The 25,454-nt window shown below is 42.6% G+C and overlaps 1 protein-coding gene across 1 annotated transcript; it reads left to right on the top strand.

The window, feature by feature from the left end:
* Positions 1–305: 305 nt before the first annotated feature.
* tmc2b (transmembrane channel-like 2b) lies at positions 306–21,862 on the top strand. The gene is made up of 19 exons (XM_076998455.1): positions 306–348; positions 1,455–1,860; positions 3,356–3,502; positions 6,557–6,647; positions 6,784–6,865; positions 6,960–7,066; positions 7,969–8,067; positions 8,670–8,812; positions 8,914–9,061; positions 9,749–9,943; positions 10,228–10,407; positions 11,163–11,324; positions 12,550–12,678; positions 16,357–16,424; positions 16,520–16,759; positions 19,139–19,261; positions 19,598–19,676; positions 19,782–19,902; positions 20,189–21,862. The coding sequence occupies exons 1-19, from the start codon at positions 306–308 to the stop codon at positions 20,410–20,412; spliced, it is 2,787 nt and encodes a 928-aa protein (XP_076854570.1). The 3' UTR covers positions 20,413–21,862.
* Positions 21,863–25,454: the final 3,592 nt, after the last annotated feature.

Here is a 25,454-nt window from a genome sequence, read left to right on the forward strand (position 1 = left end):
TCTGCGTCAGACTGGTCTGTGTCAGGCCAGTCTGTACCAGGCCGGTCTGTACCAGGTCATTTTACCCAGTCGTTCGCCTGTCCTCTTCTTGAGACGCCTGCCACCCCCATGCTTTCAATGCCAATGTCCGAGGGCAATATCATTTGTCGGAGCTCAGGAGACATTTGATGCTCAGACTGTAGAGAGCCGCACCTGTCACGCGAGGAGAGTTGTCTGCTACTCAGGTGTGTCCCAGGTGCCTTGACTAGCACACTCCTGCAGTCCATGGCCATCGGCTGACCAGAGCCCACTCACATACTGCCACAATGCCACGCAGGAAAAACGACGTCACTATAGACGTGGATGATGGTGAGTGAATTCATGATCAGTTTTTTTATGTTCATACTGACTTTTTTTGTCAATTCTCAAAGTGAAGTTTGTTTTCAAAGAAAACTGACCCTTGGAGTTTTATTATATTTGTTATTCTTTCTTTCTGTAAAATAAATATATAGAATAAATAATTTAAGTTTTTGCAATTTACTCTGGGATCAGTTTATAGACAGGGAACATGTATATATGCATGTATTTAATATAACACCTAATAAACAATGATATGCATAACTTTGTATTTTGTATGTGTGTGTGTGTGTGTGTGTGTGTGTGTGTGTGTATATATATATATATATATATATATATATGTATGTATGTATGTACATAATATATATATAATGTTTGTGTGTTGTGTCTTTTAGTGGAGCTGGATGCTGCATCTGATAGTGAAAATGGTAAGACTGTATTTTCAGGATTTCAATGCTGCTTTCAGGATAATAAATGTTCTCTCTTCATTTGTGAGACACACCCTGTGTGTGTGTGTGTGTGTGTGTGTGTGTGTGTGTGTGTGTGTGTGTGTGTGTGTGTGTGTGTGTGTGTGTGTGGTTTAATATTCATGGATCAGGTCAATTGTCTCAGTTACCTTCTGTTAGATGATATTGTACTAAATGTCATTATTTCCCAATTAATCATGTGATATACTGACTTAAGGAATAAACCGCAGGATTTAGAAGTTGTGGTTCTGATTGTCCATGTGTTTATATCTGTTAGGTACCTTTATAGACTCAATACTCTCTAGTGCAATACATAAAGATGTCAACGTGTACAAGTAATTTCCCAAGATACTGTATACGAAAGGCTGAAAAACAGGACCCATCATTTGAATCTTCTTATATAAATATACTCATTCATTTGAGTGTATTAATTTCAGATGCTCTGTGTAGTATACAGTGTGTAAGGTACAGTATTGAGTATGCAGTATGTAGTGTGTAATGTGCAGCATTCAGTATGCTGTATGTGGTGTGTAAAGTTCAGTATTCAGTATGAGGGTGTAAGGTGCAGTAATCAGTATGTACAGTGCAGTATTCAGTACTAAATTGTTCAGTATTCACATGCATTAACATGTTTCCTCTGGAACTCTGCAGAGGAATCTAACAAGAGACCGAGAGGTAGATCAAGGGCGAAACCTACCGCTCGCAGGAAGAAAGCCAAAGCAGCAGACAGCGAGGAGGAGGAGGAGGAGGAAGAAGAGAAGGCTCCACGCAAGCGGAGACCCAAAAAGCGGAAAGAGGGGAGCGACGAGGAGAGCGAGGATGAGAGACGTCCTCGCGGGCGGGTGAAGAAGGCGACCGGCAGGAAGAAGGCGGCGGCCAAAGGCGACGACGTGGAGGCTGACAGTGAGGAGGAACGGGGGAAGAAGAGAGGGAAAGGAGTGAGTAAAAAAGAGAAAGAGGAAGAGAACAGCAAGGACAAAAAAGCCACCGGCAAAGGAGCAGGCAAAGCAGACAAAGAGAAGGGTACTGACAAAAAGAAAAAACACCACCACCACAGGTACGGGCTTCTGTAGAACTAGGGTACGGGCTTCTGTAGAACTAGGGTACGGGCTTCTGTAGAACTAGGGTACGGGCTTCTGTAGTACTAGGGTACGGGCTTCTGAAGAACTAGGGTACGGGCTTCTGTAGAACTAGGGTACGGGCTTCTGTAGAACTAGGGTACGGGCTTCTGTAGAACTAGGGTACAGGCTTCTGTAGAACTAGGGTACGAGCTTCTGTAGAACTAGGGTACGAGCTTCTGTAGAACTAGGGTACAGGCTTCTGTAGAACTAGGGTACGGGCTTCTGTAGAACTAGGGTACGAGCTTCTGTAGAACTAGGGTACAGGCTTCTGTAGAACTAGGGTACGGGCTTCTGTAGAACTAGGGTACGGGCTTCTGTAGTACTAGGGTACGGGCTTCTGAAGAACTAGGGTACGGGCTTCTGTAGAACTAGGGTACGGGCTTCTGTAGAACTAGGGTACAGGCTTCTGTAGAACTAGGGTACAGGCTTCTGTAGTACTAGGGTACGAGCTTCTGTAGTACTAGGGTACGAGCTTCTGTAGAACTAGGGTACAGGCTTCTGTAGAACTAGGGTACGCGCTTCTGTAGAACTAGGGTACGGGCTTCTGTAGAACTAGGGTACGGGCTTCTGTAGAACTAGGGTACGGGCTTCTGTAGTACTAGGGTACGAGCTTCTGTAGTACTAGGGTACGAGCTTCTGTAGAACTAGGGTACGGGCTTCTGTAGAACTAGGGTACGGGCTTCTGTAGAACTAGGGTACGAGCTTCTGTAGAACTAGGGTACGGGCTTCTGTAGAACTAGGGTACGGGCTTCTGTAGAACTAGGGTACGGGCTTCTGTAGTACTAGGGTACGGGCTTCTGTAGTACTAGGGTACGGGCTTCTGTAGAACTAGGGTACGGGCTTCTGTAGTACTAGGATACGGGCTTCTGTAGTACTAGGGTACGGGCTTCTGAAGAACTAGGGTACGGGCTTCTGTAGTACTAGGGTACGGGCTTCTGTAGTACTAGGGTACGGGCTTCTGTTGAACTAGGTTACGGGCTTCTGTAGTTCTAGGGTACGGGCTTCTGAAGAACTAGGGTACGGGCTTCTGTAGAACTAGGGTACGGGCTTTTGTAGAACTAGGGTATGGGCTTTTGTAGAACTAGGGTACGGGCTTCTGTTGAACTAGGGTACGGGCTTCTGAAGAACTAGGGTACGGGCTTCTGTAGTACTAGGGTACAGACTTCTGTGGTACTAGGGTTCGGGCTTCTGTAGAACTAGGGTAAGGGCTTCTGTAGAACTAGGGTACGGGCTTCTGTAGAACTAGGGTACGGGCTTCTGTAGAATTAGGGTACGGACTTCTGTAAAACTAGGGTACGGGCTTCTGTAGAACTAGGGTACGGGTTAAGTGCCGTCACCTAGGGCACACAGGCATGGTTAAGTGAGAAGGTAAAGATATTGAGTAGCTGAAAGTTCATGTGGTGACTGAGGTTTTCTTGCCCCCTCTGGCAGCTCAGACTCGGACAGTGATTCGGATGCTGAGTCCCTGTCAGAAGGTGAAATGGCTCGGCTGAAAGAGGAGGTGGAGGAAAAGAAGAAACTGATTGCCACACTTCGGAACAAGCCGTGGCGGATGAAGAGAAGACTCCACTGCTTGAAGTAAAATGGCCTCTCTTCTTCTGCTGATTGGCTTCTTGCTGGGTGCCATCTCCAGCGTGTCCCTAGCTAGTGTGGACTTGGCCCTGATTTTGGTTTGATACGTTGGACCGCAGCTCCTGAGAGGCCTCTCATGTTTGCTGCCGTGAGTGATGACAGGCTGACACATTCATGAACCAACGTAGTCTTCGAGACGTTACCGTCATTGACACATTTAGGTCCTGCTATATCCTGCATCATCATTATGCAATGATTATCATAATGTCAATCTTGTGACCTTTTAAAACATTATTATTAGCATATTATTCTAGGGGGGACTGGTATAAAATGCCTGTGTCCTACATACACTTTTGCCTCTTTATTACAGCAATTTTTCTAGAAACACCTTATAGATATAGAGTACACATTCAAATTCTAGCAAATTCACAACTTGGACACCACTAAGCCACTTACACTTACTCAGCACTTACCTAAGTCACTTACCTTACGTGATGAACTAACAGGACTCAAGGAGTGGAGGAGATAGACACAATCGCATAGAGAGATTTACACCATTTATTTACACTATGCAGAAGAGTCCTCTCAGAAAAGGAAGTGTGGGACAGTCAACCGACACACTTGACTTTGGCTGTGTTCAAAATAGCCTACTACATACTACTGGTGTACTGCTTAGGCCCCAAATCAGTATTCAGTATGCAGTATGCAAATAAAAATAATTTTTCCAGTATGCGAAACATCCCCGGATGACATACTACTTCCGCATAATATTCCAGTATGCGAACAGAGCTATCTTCGTGGTGTAATGCAACCCATCATGCAACGCTACGTTCACGTGACCCCGTAGTATGCTTTGCTTTTGTCGCATACTGCATACTACTACTAGGACCAGTATGCAGTATCCAGTATATACTGAGTGCAGTATCCAGTATGTAGTAGGCTATTTCAAACACAGCCCTAGACATCATTAACTGAACAGTGAACTAAATAAATACTAGGGGTAGACTAACAAAATAAAATGAGAGACAGCACTTCAACCATGCATCATAAACAAAATAAAATAAATATAAAATATGTGAGGAAAACAGAGAGAACACGAGCTAAACAGGGAACTATAAAGCATGAAACAAAACCATAATATGACAGAACAAACCAATTAGAGTGGTGATAACAAAACATTAGGCAAACAATTACAAAGACAGACTAAGGATAACACACAGGAGTGACTGAGGCAAGAATGTCAAAAATAGGACCTACAGAATCATAAAATCATGGGACAACAATGACCACCAAATAAAGGAACAAAACAAGGAGTTTAAATACAATACCTAGCAAGGAATTCGATTATATACCGGTGAAACTAATGACACGAAAGGAGGTGCTGAACAGGGGAGTGGAAACTGAAAGTAAAAAACGCACATGGAACGAAAACCCAGTCAGTCAGACAGGACCATGATTGACAGTCGAGGAGTAGTCAAATGTTACAAAGTCACTTACCTGTGTCAGGTTCATAGCTAATCTAAAACAGCTTGGCTTATTTGATGTCATGATTTTTAAAATATCATTGCATGTCAACTAAAATACATGTTGCATTGCAAATTTAGTACCTGCCATCTTGAATTCTGAATTGTTGTTGTCATGCGCTTTAATTTGTTAAAGACATTAGCCTCTTAAAAAATGTCACACCAAACAGGCATTGACTGACTGAATGCGTTGTTCTATTTTTTATATAATTATATACATACATAAATACGGTTGCTCGGTCAGTCCGAAGATTTTACATTCTTCAACTAATGCAAAAGGCTTCGTGACTGTCCACATCTGCTAGATTGTAGTAGAAACTGAAACGTGGCTTGGCTGACTGCACTCTTGATTCCCTTACGCTGTGGCCCTGAAGTGAACTCTTACCTCAGACTATCCCTCACAGTCTTGGGCCAGAGTAGGCACTGAAAGCTTGGACAAGAGCCCTGAAGTCGTAGTAGAAACAAACACTGTCCAGGAACATGCTGATAGCTGCAACGGGAGACTGAGCTTCAGGGCCTTCTATTTGCTGCCCTAAAGACCTGGGTTGTACGAACTGAAATGTATTCCCCGATTGAGAGGATAGCATCCTGGCAAAGTCTGCTCTTGACCTCCTGTGTACCTTCAAGGGATTCCTTATGATCAGCTAGTAGGATCAAATGGGTAACACTTTACATTAAGTGTTTACTTACTAACGTGAAGTAATGCATTAGTTAACATGAACAACACATGAAGTAACACCTTAACAATAATTAACTAACGTTAAGTAAACACGTAACAGTTGCGGCTCCTGTTTTCGCTCTTTTAGAGCTTTAGTGTTTTAATGACTAAGGAGGGACTAATCTATGCTGATAGACTCTGGATATTTTCAAGTTACCCATTACTTATGTAGGTAAATCAGTACAATTAAATATATTCCTTTAAGGTCGCACCAAAAAAGTGGCGAGCAACAAAGAGCCAAAACAGGAGACGCAACTGTTACGTGTTTACTTAACATTAGTTAATTATTGTTAATGTGTTACTTCATGTGTTGTTCATGTTAACTAATGCATTACTTCACGTTAGTTAGTCAACACTTAATGTAAAGTGTTACCATAAAAGATCATCTCAGTGATTAGAGGAATACAGGGTTCTGATAATTGGCTGGGTTCCTGATCATGATTGGATGACAAAGTGGACTGACACATCCCTACACCTATTGACTGGAAGCCAGTGGATGGGTGTCTGTTGATTTGCTTGTGACCTTACTGGAGGATTGGCAGGTAGTATTACCTCCCACCATACCTCCATTGTGGCTTAGGACAGAGTTTGTAAGCCTTTGGGCATGTGGTTTATTTAACATGAATATGTTAAAATCCTGTTATGACTGGCAAATGCTGCTTAACCTCCTTGGCAAAACCTCCTTAAAATAATCAATAACTGAGAAGGAAGTTATGACCTTGACTCTGAAGAACTTTTTCAAGGTAGGTTGAGTGCATGGGCAGGATATGTTATGTTGATAAAGTAGGATTTCTTTCTGTCTTTGTGACTGGTGGCCAGGGAGGCCCAGGATTTTGTGGAGAAGTTTGAAGGGGCACTGGGCAAAGGGAAAGGGAGGAAGCTCTACGCCTTCAAAGTCATGATGACTAAGGTACAGCGTTTTGTTACCATGACGTTACCCACAGTCCTTAGGGTCTATGGTAACCACTCACATGATGTTCGTGTTTTGTCTTACTCCACTTTCATGTTTTGTTGTTTGTTCATCTTTTTTGATTATTTGATCTCAGAAACTGATTAAGTTCAATCGGGACTTTGAAAACTTCAAGACTGCGTGCATTCCATGGGAAAGGAAAATCAAAGAAGTAGAAAGTAGGTTGAAAGTGAACTTCTGCCTGCAGTAATGTTGATGGCGATGTGACACACACCTTGCTGACCCTCACCTCCACTCTCCTTCACCCGTCAGGTCACTTTGGCTCTTCTGTGGCGTCCTACTTCATCTTCCTCAGGTGGATGTATGGACTCAACATGGTTCTCTTTGGCTTCATGTTTGGACTTGTAGTCATTCCTGAGGTAAATGTAGTTTGATACCTTGCTGTTTGTAACGTGGCACGCGCCACGGAGCGAGGAGACGGACACAATCGCTGAGATGAGCGAGATTTATTACGGGGAATACCATAAGCAGAGTCGAAAACACAGGCATGGGTCATAACAGGCAGGCAGTCCAGACATGAAATACGAACAGACATACTCGGGCAGATAAACCAACACGACGGGGAAACACGGAACAGGCAGGAATACTTGCAGCGGAAACAATACTCACAAAGGACAGGATAGAACAAAGCACAAGACACTAAGTAGACAAAATCACGGATGACACGACTGGGGAATGACGGGACTTATATACATAGAAACAAACTAGGGACAGGTGATGACAATGACACAGGGGCGTGGTAACAAACGAGGAATCATCAAAATAAACGAGCAGGGCGGGACAAACAGGCAGGGAACACGGACATGAGGGAACCCAGAGTGACAGCTATGAGAGGGGGCGTTGCCCTACGTGACACTGTTCTTTCATTTATTTAGTCATTTATTTATTGGACTGATTGGGGTGTGTAATTAAATTTGGCTATTGACTACTCCTTAGATTTAGTCCAATCTAGAATCTAAAATCTAGTCAGATAACCTTGATTTTTTAATGCTCAACTTTCATCAGAGCAAAGGTTTCTAAATTGATGGTCACTAAGTTGGCTAGAGTGTGTGGTATCTGATCTGTCCACATGGTATTGTCAGTACCGTGGACTTAAAACAAACCACAGGTTTATGTAATTTTATGTAATTGCTAACTATTAAACATAAAAAAATGTCAGTCAGGGAATCATCTCTGAGTGCTCGATCATTTGGAACAGTAATGAGTGGATTTAGTGACTCAAGTCTTTTATAAAGTTGCACCTGTCTCTCTTTTCCTGGAGGTCCTGATGGGCTTACCGTATGGCTCCATTCCTAGGAAAACGGTCCCCAGAGATGAGCAGGACACAGCTATGGACTTCTCTGTCCTCTTTGAATTTGGCGTGAGTAATTTTTATTGATTTAATATTTTTGTCACATTTAGCTCCACCCCCACCTGTCATTCTTGTTTTCATGTTCCGTATAGCTCCTCCTCTGTCTGTCTGTTATATCCTTGTTTTGGTATTCCATATGCTTTTGTTTTCATTTCGGTTATCACACCAGTCATTTGTCACTCTGCTCTTCATCACTGTTTCCAGCTGTGTCTTGTTTAGTTGCTTGTTTAGACTTGTATTTAAACACAGCATTTAAATACAAGTTTCGTTATTCCTTCTTGTTGGTCATTGTTTGTAAGTACCCTGGTTTCTCTGCCTGTGTATTCTGGAGTTCCAGTACTTTTCTACTTTATTTCATTTACTTGTTGTACTGTTCTTGGTTCGTTGTCTGGTTTATTTATCATGTCTTTTCGTGTTGGTTTCTGTTCTGTGTCAGATTGCATGCCTGTTTTTATGACTCTTCCTATGGATTTGCACTTAAAAAATATTGTTCCTCTCTGCACTTGTGTCTTCCTACTTATCATTCAACGCCTTTGACATCACAGTTGTTACACTCAGTTCTTCAGAAAAATTAAAGTGGAAGTAAAACATCTAATATTATTTTATTTCAGGGTTACTGCAAGTATTCTGTTCTTTTTTATGGTTTCTATAACAACCTGAACACGATTGGACTGCTGAAGTTCCGCCTGCCACTGTCATATTTTCTAGTTGGCATTGGAATATTTGGTTACAGCCTGATGGTTGTGATCAGGACGTGAGTCTCTCATTCTAATGCAGTACTGACTTCTCTGTGACTAATTTGGTTATGCTGAGTTAGTGAAGGCGAATGTCACAGGTGTAACTGTGTGTGAACAGGATGGCAAAGAATGCCAACGAGGGAGGTGATGGCTCAGAGGAAAGTGACTACATCTTTTGCTGGAAACTGTTCACCAGTTGGGATTACCTCATTGGAAACCCTGAGACAGCTGACAACAAGTATGCTTCCATCACCACTAGCTTCAAGGTCAGTCTCACAAGGCTTCGTAACTCTATACCATTACTTAAGCAACTATTTAAACCGAAACAGTGAACTGTGGCAGCGTCTCATGTGAAATAAGGAACCTGCGCTAACGTTCGTTTCATTAAAGGTTTGATAATTAGACATTGCCTCATGCAGATACCCCTACCTCTGCCGTTTTGTCACCCAATTACACATGGTTTGGGCAGCCCTGAATTAATAGGGAAACACTTAGTGATATTAGTACTAGTAGTGAGTTTCCAGTGGTCCCCAAAGAACCAAAAAGGCCCAAATGGCAAAAACAGTGTTTGCCTTAACACTGTTCAAACCCAGACAACGCCACAACTCTCTGTGACTGACATTACTCTGTCCAGTTTACCGTCCGCTGTCATTAACTGTGACAATAGCCAATTGTGGACCTCTGTATGGTTGTGCTTGCTAATGAGGTCAGTTAGCAGTGTAGGGTAAAGCTACCTAGCTGATTGGTGTGAATTAGCTGATGAATTCTCATGGGAAAACATGAGAGAAAATGGTGTTGAAAATATATTTTTTGTTAATAATAATTAATTATGAAGCCCTTCAAAAGCAGTAACATTACTAGAAATCTAATCTGGTAACAGAGTCGATTTAACCTCTACTTTTTGCAGAGCTCTGGAGAGTGCCTCTCTTGACCTAATGAACTTTTGCCTACAGGAATCCATTGTAGATGAACAGGAGAACTCGAAGGATGAGAACATTCATCTAAGAAGGTTTCTGCGTGTTCTTGCTAATGTGATGATCACGTGCTGTCTGGGGGGAAGTGGATATCTTATCTACTTTGTTGTGAAAAGATCCCAAGATTATGCAAAAATGGACCCCAATCAGTTATCCTGGTATCAGAAGAATGAGGTACCTTTTATCTTATGGTTGTCATTGTCTTGATTGTAGCGTTTGAACCTTAGGAAGAGGTTAGCTATGTTCGTTTCAATTAATGTATAACATTCTAAAAACTGCAGAATTTCTATGATTGCCTTTATTGATATTTACAAACGTACTCTGCATTTTTGGTAATTACATTTCAGAGGTTTTGATCAGTGACGTTTTGTTTTGTCAATGAAATTTGTTTGAATTAGATTTTTTTTTAATGGATGTCTGTATTTCCCCTCTAATAAAGATGCTCCTGTGTCCTTCAGGTGGAGTTTATTATGTCACTGTTGGGCTTGGTGTGTCCACCTCTTTTTGAGACCATTGCAGAGCTGGAGGACTACCACCCCCGCATTGCTTTGAAATGGCAGCTGGGCCGCATCTTCGCCCTGTTCCTGGGCAACCTCTACACCTTCCTGTTTGCCCTTATTGATGATGTCAATGAGAAGGTATTGGTCTCAGAATGCAAATATGTTCAGGTTTCTGACAGAGCTAAACCAGGAAAGGTTTCTAGCTCTGCCAGAAAGTGTCTTTTGTTGTAGTCATTATCTGCTTTAGCTCCGTCCAGCACAGACTTTACAAGCTTTTGCAGAAAAAGGTTGGTTTTAAAAATCCATATTATTCTTGCATTCCTTCACCATATAAATGAAATACATGGATTTGTGAACAGTATGTTTAGACATACTTTAATTTCATATAGGCTTCTCAAGGATTTATTGTCACATTGCAGCCCCTGACTCCTCCCTTTTGGGCATGTGTTTACGCTGTCTACGTCAAGTCGTCTGCGTCTGTGGATCCCCGTGGGTGTGGTTGTGTCCAAGTGTTTATAAGTCTCACCTGTGGCTCGTCTTGTCAACACTTGGGGCTTATGTGGTTTGTCTATTTAATGTGCGTTCGCGCAGTGTCCCGTGCTGGTCTTTGTTAAGTGTGTAGTCATACACGTGAATGTGTTTATGTGTTTATACGTGTGCTGATTGCGCTCTAAGTGTCAATACGTTAATAAATGTAACGTTCGTACGTGCGGATTCTGTAAGGATTCTGTGCCTCGTTCTTCTCGTCACACCAAGCGTCACATTTATGTGTTTAATACATTTTTCTTTTTTTTTTAATACTCATCTTTTTAGTATTTCTATATCATGACACTGTAATGTTGTTTTAGAATATTTAAAATTCCAATTGCAGTTTTTGTGTTTCTTCTTTACAGTTGGAGAATGAGAAGTTGATAAAGAACGAAACATTCTATGCTCTGCAGCAGTACTATGAAAACTACACACTGTACTACAACGTGACGGAGAACATCCCCCCACCTGACATTGCCCCTGCCGATGTAATCAGGGGACCCTGCTGGGAGACCCAAGTGGGCATTGTGGGTATTGGCTTGCATCTGCTATCGTTTCAGTGCATGCAGAAACCACATTAACATCAGCACAGTTTTGCTTGTCGCAAAGGGTGACCAGCAGAAATGAAAGCAATGGGTTCATTCATTTAGTAACATTCCCTTCACCATGAAGTACTTGGTGCTAGCCAGCTGAGGGCATATAAAGAAATGACGTAGGTGTAAGGAGGGTTTTTTTCGTAAGAATGCCGAATCCGAGGTGTACCTTTTACAAGATGTTTTATTAGCACAATAGTGCTTTAAAGACAAAGAACATACACTCACAGAACAGGGAACAGACTCCAGTAAAGACGAGCATAGTACACAAAATAGACACACATTAAATACCTACACTTAACAAGACCCAAGTGCGATACATTATGATAACAAGATGGGTTCGACAAATGAACACACATACACGTAACCACACCCAATATAAATACATATATGAACATGAACAGGTGCAGACTACACTGTAAAAAATCTTTGTTTGCTTTGACCAACTAAAAAAATTAGGTGCAACGGGTCACTAAGATTTTTTTAGTTGGTGAGACTTGAAATTTTTCACAGTGTACATATACACACACCCGAAGGGAGAGTTCATGGGCTGTACTGTGACAACAGCGTATAGTAGTTGTGACTGTAGCATGGGGTCACCCTAGTCTCTTGGGCAAACCTCCCCACCCAACCACAACCCACGACCTGGTCTCCCCGAGCACGAGGGGGAATCTCTGTCTTCAGCAGGAGCTCTTCAGTTCGGAGCCCTCTAGGTCCCAACACATATGAGGAGCCCTTAGCTCTCGGGGGGAGGGGGTCTTTAAGACCAGGGCTCTGGTCACCCCAAAACATCAGGGGGCTCCTGCCTACTTTGGAGATCCCTCAAGTTCCAGTAGTGCTGCTTACCACCTCCAGGGAGAAACACCTGCACAAAAGATACTCACACACGAGCCGTGGACCTTTATGTAGCGATTGCGCCAGTCTCAGGGAAAAAGAGTGGGGGGGGCATAAGGTGCAATAACCAGCAATCAACTGGTTCAAAGACACGACATGTATGGACAGACAAATGACCCTCAGGTGTTAGGTATTCTAATGGGCCCGCAATGCAATGCAACAACAAAACAACATGAAATACTGCCACTGCAAACGGGCAGCTGATGTCCTATAGTTCTGTATTCACATTGTGTCAATGCAAGTTTTTTTCTGTTATTCCCTTTAGGAGTTTGTGAAGCTAACTGTGTCAGATATTGAGGTGACATATCTTACCATCTTGATCGGAGACTTTGTGAGAGCTTTAATCGTGCGTTTTCTCAACTACTGCTGGTGCTGGGACCTGGAGGCTGGCTTTGTGAGTTCTCATTATTTTTCACACTAATTGCCCACTGCCCTACACTACACTAGACTACACTAGACTTTGTTGGAACATCATGAATAGAAAGATCGGAAACACTGCTGTTCATTTGCGTGTGTACGTGCAGTCATGGTCTGGTGGTAGGGAACTGGTCTTGTGACTGGAGGGTTGTGGGTTCGATTCCCAGGCCAGAGGCCATGACTGAGGTGCCCTTGAGCAAGGCACCTAACCCCAACTGCTCCCCGGGCGCCGGGCTAGGGCTGCCCACCGCTCTGGGCATGTGTGATCCACAGCCCCCTAGTAATCACTAGTGTGTTTGTGTGTTCTAACTGCACAGATGGGTAAAAAGCGGAGGACAAATTTCGATTGCGGTGACATATCACAATTGACAAAATATGGCACATTTACATTTGCACATTTACATGCGTATAGGTACATTATAGATGTCAGCAAACACAGATTGTAGCCATGCACATTGTGTGTGTGTGTATATCACACACAAAAGCACACAACCATACCACTACTATTGACATGTCAACATGTAATGAACTCCCCACTAACTGATTGTGGCTAAAAAATTGTGTCTATTTCCTCTAAATTGATGATATGTGCCAGAAGTGAACAAGACATTGAGTCACTAACGACATTGCAATGTAATTTGGACTGGATATATGTGGTCGTATGGTTACACGGAGCAGGTAGCTAGGGAGGGGTTCTTACCACCAGAAGCTAACATAAAAGATGTTGATAACAACTACAAGAACCTTGGAATCCACCACGAATAGTGAAGATCAAGGAAAGCAGGAAAGAGTGAGGCAAGTCCTGAGAAGTCAGCTGCATAGGAAGAACAAGATGTGAAATATCAACACCTACACTCTACCAGTCATCGATACCCAGCTGGTACACTAAACTGGCCAAAGAAGACAGAAGCCACAAACATCAAGACAGGGAAACCCCTCACCATGTATGGAGGGTTTCATCCTAAATCCAGCACTCTGAGACTGTACACTAAATGGAAGGATGTGGACCAAGGGTTAGTGAGCATAAGAGCCACTTATCCAGGATGACTGATCCAAGTGTATGACAGGAAGACGGCCCCAGTTGACGAGGTGCTTAGTGAACATCTCAGACAGCAGAAACCCAGTGAGAATGGGGAGAAAGAGGAGCAGGGATCATCGTAGAAGGACAAACCCCTACACGGTGTGCACCAAAAAAATCCTACCAAGAGCTGGAGAAGTCTGTACTGAAAGGTAAAATAGAGGTACTAACCATGGCAGCACAGGAACAAGCTCTCTATACAAGATCAGTAGAGGCTGGGATCCATCGCTCCAGGCAGGATCCCAGATGCAGAGATACCCCTGAGACAATCCAGCACATAACTGTAGGATGCAGGACACTAGCTGTCAATCACGGTTACCTCCTCCACCAGCTGTCACTCATGTCAAAATGTCCTCATTTTGTTTTGTTAGCCATATGCGTGTTCTTGTCCATCCACATGTTTTGATCAGTGTTAATCTGGTCTATATTATATCTGGTCTATATTAAGTGTTTTTGTAACATGGGCCCTGGCCATCTTGGGTGGTACAGCAGAGGCCAAATGTGTAAGCCACCATGGGTGCTTGTGTTAGTAGTAGGACCCAATTTCTAAACCTAATAGCCAATCGAGAGGCGAGAAATAAATAAACACTTAATCATTTGAGACTGGGCCTTGGACCCAAGTCATTACCTTCACAAGCCAACACTATCACTAGGCCACAGAGTGTGACAAATGTGAAAAACAGAAAAACAAAACCTCAGCTTCCTATTGTTGCAGAAAAAAGAAACAAAGGATGGCAGGGGAAAACTGGATCTCTCAAACGCTGAGGAAGAATCAACTTAAGAACAGAATAATTTCCCAACCAAAAGATCCATAACCGGAGAACAAAAGAGCAAAGATTCTCCCTTTAGATTATTGCATAGGACAACACCAGGGACGACTCGAGGGAGATCAAACACGGGAAAAACAACTTGAGGAAGAAAGGAAGAACTCAAGTAGAGAGAGGAAGGAGCTCGAGGGAAAATCCCCCAGGGCTAATACTGAGAATTACCAGCCAGTCTGATTGTCAGAGCACCAAACAAAAGACTCAGCAATGCGAGTCTGATTTCCCAGGCTCTATAAAGCCTGTCCTCCAAGTGAGGCTCCCTCTGGTGGTCGGTGGCAGTATGGCCCTGCAGCCAACCCTTACAGTTTTGTCATGTCATTGCTGGTCATTGTTGTTTGTACAAACAGCCTGTTGGATAACATAGTTTGTGTTTCTCTTCAGTGTCTTGTTACAGTTTGTGCTTGTTTGTTCTAGTATGTCTCTTCATGTTGGATAAGTTTCTTGTTCAGACTCCCTCTCAGATTTACTGACGCCTGTTTGTACGACCCTGATTATGGAACGCCGTTTAATAAATCTCGCACCTCTCAGCGTTCGTGTCCACCTTATCCGTCCCTGACGCCCTCGGCATTACACCGTGAGAACGTACATGACACCATAACCAAGTGACTAGCTGTAACGATGGGGACGCAATTGCATGGAGAGGCGAGGTTTATTAAAACTTGAGAAATACTAAAGGCTCAAAGAAGAGCTAGAAAAGGTGTAGATGGTGAAGGCAACAGTGGTAATTGGAGCACTAGGGTCCGTGACACCCAAACTGCATTAGTGAATCCAGCAGATCCCAGGAACAGCATCAGAAATCTCTGAGTGGAACAGCTAAGATAGCTAAGCTGTCTTAGCTAACAGCTAAGATCTCTTGGAACAGCTAATATACTATGCAGGACCCTCAAACTCCCAGGCCTTTTGTCGAGGAAACGAGCTTGAAGGAAAAATGTACCACTGGGGGAGGACGAGTGGGGAATGATTTTTAATACATATTCCATCTTTAAAAGAAACCCTCGATTATCACTAAGTTGAAAATTTCCAACTGAGTAGAAAATAAACTTTTTCTTTTTGATTTAGGATGAATTATTTAAAATGATAAAACAACTGAAAATGGAAAAAATTAAATGGCACGGAAAAACGAATTGGGATCCCTAACTTGTCTTTTGGTAGCTCAGTGTTCAGAGGCAGTGACTGCATGGTCATTTCTGGGCAGGACAGGAACAGAGAATGCTTGAGGTGAAGGACCACAGATCTCTGTTTATTAACGATAATTAAGGAACTGTTGAACTCAGGGAAGCTGAGAAATAAGCTCTCTCATTATTTGGACTCAGCAACAAACGTGAAGAGACTCTGGCTCATAACTGCTGATAAAGGCTGCTGATAGCCACACGAAGCTGCAACAAATTTCTTTTATGTGCTGGTTTACCCTGGCTGCCTTTCATTACCAGTAATGACAGTACCAATATTTTGAACTTTGTGTGTGTGCACATGTGTGTATACACTTAATTTGTATCTAATACGACACCCTGACAGCTGATACTTAACAACCAGAGAAGTGCAGACATACTACACCACTCACGGCATTTAATTACAGAGAGGGGGTAAGGGAGGGAGAGAGGGAGGGAAGAGGATACAGATGGAGAATGAAACCATGCATCAAACACACAGCAACCACGTGTCAATCACGCCTCAAACACGCCTCAAACATGCATCAATCAGACATCTTCAGCACTGTCAACTGGATCTCATAATTTTCTTTTGTGTTTTACAGCCCTCTTATGCAGAGTTTGACATCAGTGGAAATGTACTCGGGCTTATTTTCAACCAGGGAATGATCTGGTGAGTGTGTGAGACGTGATATAAAACAACAGTGTTCCATTAAAAAATATGAGACCACAAAGTGATGTGGATGTGTGTGTGTGTGTGTGTTTCAGGATGGGTGCGTTTTATGCCCCAGGGCTGGTGGGTGTTAATATCCTGCGCCTGGTGTCCTCCATGTACTTCCAGTGCTGGGCTGTGATGAGCAGTAATGTTCCCCATGAGAGAGTCTTCAAGGCCTCGCGCTCCAACAACTTCTACATGGGCATCCTGCTGGTGGTGCTGTTCCTCAGTCTCATGCCTGTCATCTACACCATGATGACCATGTCCCCTTCGTTTGACTGCGGTCCCTTCAGGTCACACACACGCGCACACACACACACACACACACACACACACACACACATCTGTACTGTACAAACATCTAAAACAGGGGTGTCAAACATACGGCCCGCGGGCCGGAACCGGCCCCCAAGGAGGTTCGATCAGGCCCGCAGGATAATTTGAAAGTGGAAAAAATGCATAAAAGACATGGAATTATTATTTTTAATTCGCTGCAATTCATGGATTATCCGCTAAGGGGCGCACTCTTTCCATCAGAGTAGAAGACAAGCCTATTATACAGTGTACATTTGCAATATCTACAGACCATTTAGCAATTAATTATAAACTTCGTATAAACTTTAATGGTAAAACTCAGTTTACATGCTACTGTGAAACAGAACCACCGCGTTCCGCCATGTTTGAAAACGCTGGGAAGCTGGTGGGGTGGGCGTGGCTTGGTCCCAGAGGCGGTCTCAGAGCTCTGTGTCAGTCCGGAATCAGTGACCAATGGAGATTGCAGAGGAACGCCTTCATCTAAGACCCTCCCACACGTGAAATGTGTTCCAAAAGTCAGAAGCAAAAAACGAAGCAGAAACAAAGAGAGATTCCAGAAGCAAAAGACCTTACTGGGAAAATCCAAAAAAACTAAAACTATGGAACCAAAAACTGTCAAAATGCAAATGAAAATAAGTTTCAAATAACCAATTATATTAAAAATATACATTTGATATATTTTTTTCTGTTTTGCATTCATAACATATACTTTCTGCTCTTGGATTTACTTTTGCTTTTGTGGAACTATTGAAACAAAAATCACTCCATACAAGCCGCATCACTGAGACAGATTGAAAACAGCAGACGGTATCAATGCGCCATCTGCTGCTTGTTACGACGTTGTTAATACCTTGGTCTCTACCTCTCCGCTACACCCTCATTAGCCAAAATGTCGTTATCCAAACGGAGAAAAGTAGATAAGGAGTGTAGAATTTTCAAAGAAAAATGGACCACGTCCTATTTATTTACAGAGATGCACGGAAAACCTTCGTGCTTGGTGTGTTTGCAACAAGTTTCGGTATTGAAGGAATATAATATTCGAGTCAGGACATGACACCTGGTGTTGATGCACTTGTACAGGCCAAAAGATGCCAAGTTTCAGGAACAAATACAAGTCCAGACTAGACTAACACCTTTAAAATGCTGCCTTAGATACTGTTTGCATTGAAAGAATACAGCTCTGTGAAGATGAATCCTTACTGTGGTGATTTAAAAAATGTGCACTTTAATGTTAGTCAGCAGCTTCAAAACAAAAGTTGTGTGATGGAATTCTACTGTTCATACAACTCCATAAATTTTCAGTATGTATTGTATGTGTATGTTTCATGTATGAAGCTTACAGATTTACAGGACAGGCGAACACTTTCTTCATTACACATTTAAAATCACTCTCCTTAGTTTGTAAGGTGTACGCAGGGATTACATTTAGATTTTATATGCGTATGTGTAAGTGGTTTAAAAATTCCTTTCTTTAAAAGTCTCATTTAATCTTAAAGTGCATTACTATATTTTTCAGTACCAATTAAAGTTTTGTGCCTTTGTACAATCAGTGGGATCAGTTGCAATGCATATTTGTGAATGATAAAAGTAAATTGCACATTTGTCTAAGGAAATATGAGGTGTTTCATGAAATGTTTTGTAAAAGGATAGTTCATTAAATTTCAATATTTTCCTAATGTTCTTGTGCTTCTTTACACCAAAACAAAGGAAAGACATGATATTTTGGTTATTTATAGCAGAGTATGGTATAATTTTAATGGTCCGGCCCACTTGACATCTCCCTAGGCTGTATGTGGCCCACGATGCGAAATGAGTTTGACACCCCTGATCTAAAATTATGTTTATGAAGACAATACAAGTTTAATTGTGAGAAATGTCCTTGGCTGGTTTTTTCCTTGTCTGTCTGAGTGATCACATGCAGTTAGCTGCTATGTTTGTTTTACTGTTTGTTGAGTCTTGACTCGACTTTTACATTTAAATAACTATCATACTGAATTACCTGACTATTTCTGGTCAACAGTTCCATATAACATGTGCATGTTTTGTTTGTATTGTAGTCTGTATTCCACCAACTGTACTAATGTTTCTTTTATTCTGAGATTTAGCAATTGAAGCATTCTCATGTATCAAGGAGACGAGGATGTTTAGGGCAAAAATAGATTAGAATAAACCAACAAACTACCTAACTGATTAACTAAAAAATTTCTAAATGCTTTACAGAACAGTAAAGCTTTCTTGCAAGTAGCAAAGACTACAAAATAATAGACTACAAATAATAAGACTATTTTTATTATTGTCTTATATTTAGAGAAAGTGGATTTGTGTTTTGGTTTTCTTGTGGCCACTCCCCTAAACAGTGGAAGAGAGAAGATGTATGATGTGGTTATTGAGACGATCCAGAGCCTTCCGGCTTTCATGGCTAGCATCTTCACCTATGCTTCCAACCCAGGACTCATCATCTCCATAGTTCTTCTCATGGTGTGAGTGCCTGGTACATTTGTATTTGTTTGTGATGTGGTGTTTTCCCATAAACACAGTCTGTAGACCATAGTATATGACAAGTATGTATATGATATTGAAAACCCTAAACCTAGTGCAAGCTTATATCTCAAATATAAGACAAATGACGACACTGGTAAATACAAATAAAATACAACACACCAACTCGTCCACCTTCATGGATAGACATAGTCTGTGTGTTGCTTTGTTATCACATGATCATACATACATAGTTTCTGTACTTGTTACATGACCATACAGACACAGTCTGTGTTGTCTGTGTTGCGGCCTGCATGCTTTGGTCTGTCTTTATTCAGGCTGGCTATCTACTACTTACACACAGTCTCTGAGGGCTACCAGAAAGCCAACATGGACCTAAAGAAGAAGATGCAAATGGTGTGTGCTGGTTTTGAGCTACTCAGGAGCACAGTGGTAGAACGTGTCCCCATGTGTCTCAACGTGTCCCCATGTGTCCCAATGTGTTCCAATATGTCCCATCAGCAAAGAGAAGAAGAAAAGAATCGGAGGAACAATAAAGACAGCACCAACCAGGTCATGAAGGACCTGGAAGACCTTCTACCCAACAAATCCCTGATACCCCCACCAGCTGAGGAGAAGCCAGGTCAGTAACCAACCCATGTTTGTTAACTTCTCTTTTTGAAAACTACAAACTAATTCAGAGATGGAAGAGTGGATGTTTTTCCTTTTCCTCCTCAAAGCTTTAAAGGCCCAGCAAATTAGCAAGCAAAAGCTAACCTAGCAAGTGTTTATTGCAGAAATCCTCTAAATCAACATTGGTTCCATGTCCAGAGCAGATTTTGAATGGAGCAAGAGAACACAATACTGCTATATGACACTGAGTATACTGTCAATGATGACTCATGCCTTCTCTCTTTTTAAAACCTCAGAGGAAGTCCCTGCTGGTAAATCACCCAAAGTAACCGGGAAGACAGGGACAGCAGCCAATGGAAAAAGAGTGAACCTTCAGAAGGAAGTATCATTGGCTGCTGCAAATCCTCGGGTGCCTGTAACCCACCAACCAGGCACCAGGTACCCAGGACCTTTGCCAGGGGCTGGCCGTGGACTTCCACCTGGTTATGGCCGAGGAAGAGGCAGACCACCACCAATGTAACAATTAACACAAATAAAGCAAAAGCAAGTATTAACAGAGACTGTACAATGACATATACAGACATGAAGAGAACCAGTCATTGGGGATTAACATCAACATACTGTCCTGGGAACAGAGATACATGGAGATGTACACTATATATGGCAAAGCAGGACACGAAAAGTCCAATGAAGTGGAGAATAATGAGAGTCTATGTACATATCAGAGAGAGGGTAAATAATGATTAATAATGAATAAGGCTGTGCCTTCTTATACCTTACATTAATACAATGCTTCACTGATATTAGGTCAAGGTAAACTTTGATAAACAATTTAATGCATGGCCAGCAGTCATGAACAATCACCAACAAACAATATACATCAAACAAGCCACAAACCAATGAATGTATCAGGGCTTTTTGTATACTTTTGTATTCAAACAATAACTAGTGCAGGGCATAAGGAGTTGATAAGGTTTCCTCAAATCACTGTGAGATGTGGTGGAAGAGGTGACGGGTCATTGCTAGTCTGACACCTGCTTTAACACTCTGGATGGTCAAGAGTGAATGGACATAAAGACGGATGAGTATTTGAGAAGTCCATGGACTCTGAATTCCCAGAGTCTGAATCTGAAAAAGTCGGTGTAATCTTACCTAAGTCCAGTGCTGCCCCCTATTGCCAGAAGCGAGTGAATGAAGGAAGAACCCAGACCCTTCACTACCCTTCATGTTTCACATGAACATTGACAAATCACTGACTTCACAGTTAGAACATACTTGTAATGTTGGATTAAAATACACATTATGAGAAGGAGTGGCTTTACTCTAGAAAATGCATTGCTTTTCTTTGAATAAATACAATAAAATCTCTCGGCCAAAGAGACTTCTCCTGTCTCTTCAGTGGTGTCACAAGGGGACACTGGAGTTTAAAGCACTGGGTGACTATTGGGTTCCAAAGACTCATTAATAGCTGGGAAGAGTGGTTTGGATCCTCATATATACACCCAATCTATGGACACCCAACCTAAAAGACTCCCAATAGAAACCTGGAGCCAAGCTGTATACAAATAGGTACTACAAGGACATTCAGTTGTGAATCTGTAACTGAAGGAGGAACAACCCAGTCATGTCCAAGTCAGAGTGACAGGCTGAACATAGGATACTGCTCTACCTGGAGGTCGGACGAAGGCCTAAGATAATGCGCACGTGTATCAAGAATACTAACAAAACACATGGTAGGTGAAAGGGAATTCAGACCAGAAAAACACAGAAACGGACAGCTGACAACTCAGAACGTTCAAGCGTAGGCATGCAGTACACATGAAATGCAAGTAAGATTAGGCTAGTTTTATACCATCAAAGATAGCAGAGAACTTGTATGGTTTTGGTCTAGATCTGTCCTGAGTACTAACACTCTTCACTTCATGACTAGTAAGGTCTACCCTATATCAGCAATATGTATTTACTGAACTTTTGAGATGGTAGGCTTGTCTTTAATGCATTTATATGTTTGTTATTATATTATTTATTGTACCATTACATTGGGTTTGGATATGTGTATCATATACATTTCATTTTGTATTAAAACATTTCATAGTTTTTAATGTGTGTTAATTGGGCTCTCTTTTGTAAAGTGTCAGTTTTTTGTATGGAGTATGAGAGTGATTGAGTTTTGTCAGAGACTGTGTCCGCTTCCTGATTGCACAAAACCCGCCACATCACAGAATAATCCACCATTAAGAAAGTCCACATCACCAGTGCCTTCAGACAGACACCTGTGAGAGAACAGTCACAAGCACAATAATACCATTTCACAATCTACACATGACAGATAATTAAACCTGACCAGAATATTTCTACACATAATGGCACATAAAGTGCTACTGGTTTCATGGAAACCATATAGGAATGCCCCAGCATAGCTGAAGTAAAGCTCATCTGAGCTGGCTTTGCATTTGTTCACATCTCCCCCAACATGTTTGCTGCTGCCTGCACACAGTGCACACAGGCTGGACGTGGGGTCCGCACCAGGAACACAACTCTCACTGAAGAACTTAGCTGTGGAATAAAAATGCTGGCGCGGGACTGGGCTGGCGGCTTCCTAGGACCACTACCGGTCCTTGCTGGTCCAGCCATTTGCCCCTGCCGCAGAGGGTGTGCTAGTCTGGATAAGTGTGTGTCTCTGTCCTTGTTTTCTTCTTGTTTCTGAATGGGTGGATGAATGAGTGCGTGTTGGAGGGAGGGGACATATGGCCAGGTTTGGAGGTGTGAGGGTGAATTTGAGTGTATGTGTGTGTGTGGGGGGGTGGGTGTGTGCATGGTGGGGGTGTATAGGGGCGAATGTAGGGTGGGTTTGGTTATGTGGGTGAGGACAGCTGGTTCTGGGTCGGGGCTGGTCGTGCCCGGTTCACTCATGGACGCTCCCCTGAGACTACTGCACCACTCCAGAGGGGGGGCGCCTTGGAGCTCCGGAGTCCGGCTTGGCCCCCCGGCGTAGGGGCGGTTGGCTCGCTCCCCTGGGCGGTGGTGGTATGGGGCGGCCAGGTGCTCCTCGGCGGGAGGTGGGCCCTGCCGGGTGGTGGGTGGCTTTCCGGGCGCGTGGCGCCGTGGTTTTGCCGCTGGCCCCTGGGGGGGGGGGGGGGGGCATCCTGGGGGGGAGGCGCTCTGTTCCCCCTGGACCTGCGCTCCTTGACTGGTGGGGCGCTGTCCGGGGTCTCTCTCTCCCGCCTGCGGGGGCGGGCGGGTGAGGGTTTCTGGGAAGTGCGGCTCTGGTACTCCACCGCTCTATGGGGGGCCGTGGGCGGGTGGGATTCCCGGGTCTCTCTCCACCCGCCTCTGGCCTCTGGGGGAATGCTGTCGCAGCTACCCACCCTTGCTGGTAAGTACATTCCATACATTTATCCTATGTTGCACTTCTAGGTTGCACATAAACACACACTCACACACACCCATACATCGCACTCATCTGTACTATATGTATTTGGTTTACTTTCTGTACTTCTTTGCAGTGGTCATTTGAGCTGGTTGCGTGTTTTATTTTATTAATATTATTATTATTATTATTTTATTATTATTATTTTTTTTCTTCTTTTCTTTTTCTTCTCCTTTCTTCTCCTACCTCTGTCTTTTCCCTTTTTATTATTTCTCTCCCCCTCTTTTCTTGGTCCACCTAACCCCAATAATTATCACTTTGCATATTGTTATCACTATATATTGTTATCACTACACTATATATTATACAGAATTGTTATAATTGCCATTTAAATCTGTACATAAAAACAAAGTTGTCCTCCAAAGTTGGGGGGGTGGAGGTGGGCCAAAAAAAAAAAAAAAAAAAAAAAAAGTATTATATCGCGATCGATCGATCGCCGGTGGTTGGCGCCAGAGCGAACTAGTAACTCATTGAATCATATACTGTATGTGGATCAGAGGTAAATAAACTGGATTTTTTTGGCGTGAGAAATCGGATGTGTGGCGTGAAAGCGTGTGAAGACGGTCAAATGCGTGTCTCACGCTCAATGCGTGACAGTTGGCAACTCTGCTACTATAAGTACACAATTAAAATGGTAATGTTTACTGTTTACTGATAATGTTGGTGATAGAGAAGGGGTATGTTGGTAATGGAGAAGGGGTGTAATCAGGGCTTAATTTGAGCCGGATCCTGCCGGAACAGGATCGGGGAACTCTTTCATTTTGAAGGGTGCGTTCCGGGAACTGTCTGCCTCGATCCGGTAAATTTCAAGCCTACTAATTATAAGTTATGAAGAAATCTGTCTGCGTTGAACCAATTAATTGAACAAATAATTCTATAAAAGACATTTTTAAACACAAGATCCACATTCCTAAATCACATAAGAGCTCTCCCTTTTAGCGATGCCTTTCCGTGTCTCCCCTATAAAGCTAGTTATACTTTCGTGAGTGACCGTAGCGCGCGACTCCACACACCTCGCGCGCGTCACATTCTGTGCAGTGTCCTCCTGAAACGATATGTGGTAGTATAAAGAAACACCCCTCAAAAACAGGGGAAGGAACATTTACCTGACCAATTTTAATGTTGCATTGTGTTTCAGATTTGAAAAGTGCTGGAATTTAGGCTAAAGTACTGAAAAATGCACTTCTGCACTTAAAACACTTATAAAACACACGTAAATAATTTAAAAGTAATTTATATATATACGAATTGACTTGTTATTTTGACATTTGTGCGCCTAAGCATTGGGTTTTGTGTGCGATTCGGTGACATTGTTGGCCTCAGTGACCCTGTGTCTCATGCCGCTGTTTGCGTTCCGGCATCGTTTGATTTACAAATTAAGCACTGGGTGTAATAGTAATGTTGGTGTTTAGTGTACTCAAGCAGCCCAGCCCACTTTCGCAAATGGCGATACACCTGAGCAACTCTAGTGATATGGCAGTGTTGTAGAGACCAAGAGTGGCACGATGAACACTATTCTGACTAATGGCTAAGCACATTATGATGTTGCCACCACGCACCCCAGGGACACTGACGATGGCTCAGTGTCTTATCATGTGCCTTTCCCTGTGCCTTGTTTTAGTAAAGTTGTAAAGGAACTTTACAACCACTGCTGCTACATTAATATTTATTTTATTGCTGTACCTTTGGGTAAGAGAGTAATGTAATTTCAATCATTTGTATGTCCTGTACATATTCAGAACATTAAACTATTCAAAAAAAATCTAAAAAGATTGTTCTAAGACTGTGGGATAATAAAGAAAAACATACATTTTGGTCAATAACATGTGAGGGTTTTTCTTGGCATCTGTTAAACCAGTGGTTCCCAAACTTTTTCTGCCGTGCCCCCCTTTAGTAGATGAGAATATTTTTGCGCCCCCCCCCCCCCCCCCCCCCCCCCCTTGACTAGGGATGTGTTGAAAACTTACAAAAACAATAGGTTCACAACTTTGGTCAAACATGAAAAAAATAAACTGCAAGAAACCTTTTAAATTGTTCAAGAATTCTAAATATAATTTAAAATAAATAAGGAGATGAAATAAGAGAAACAGCAATACATATGCACATGGACGTAATTTTGATTTCAAAAGTGG

This window comes from Brachyhypopomus gauderio, chromosome 3 (assembly GCF_052324685.1).
Source record: "Brachyhypopomus gauderio isolate BG-103 chromosome 3, BGAUD_0.2, whole genome shotgun sequence".
NCBI lineage: Eukaryota > Metazoa > Chordata > Actinopteri > Gymnotiformes > Hypopomidae > Brachyhypopomus > Brachyhypopomus gauderio.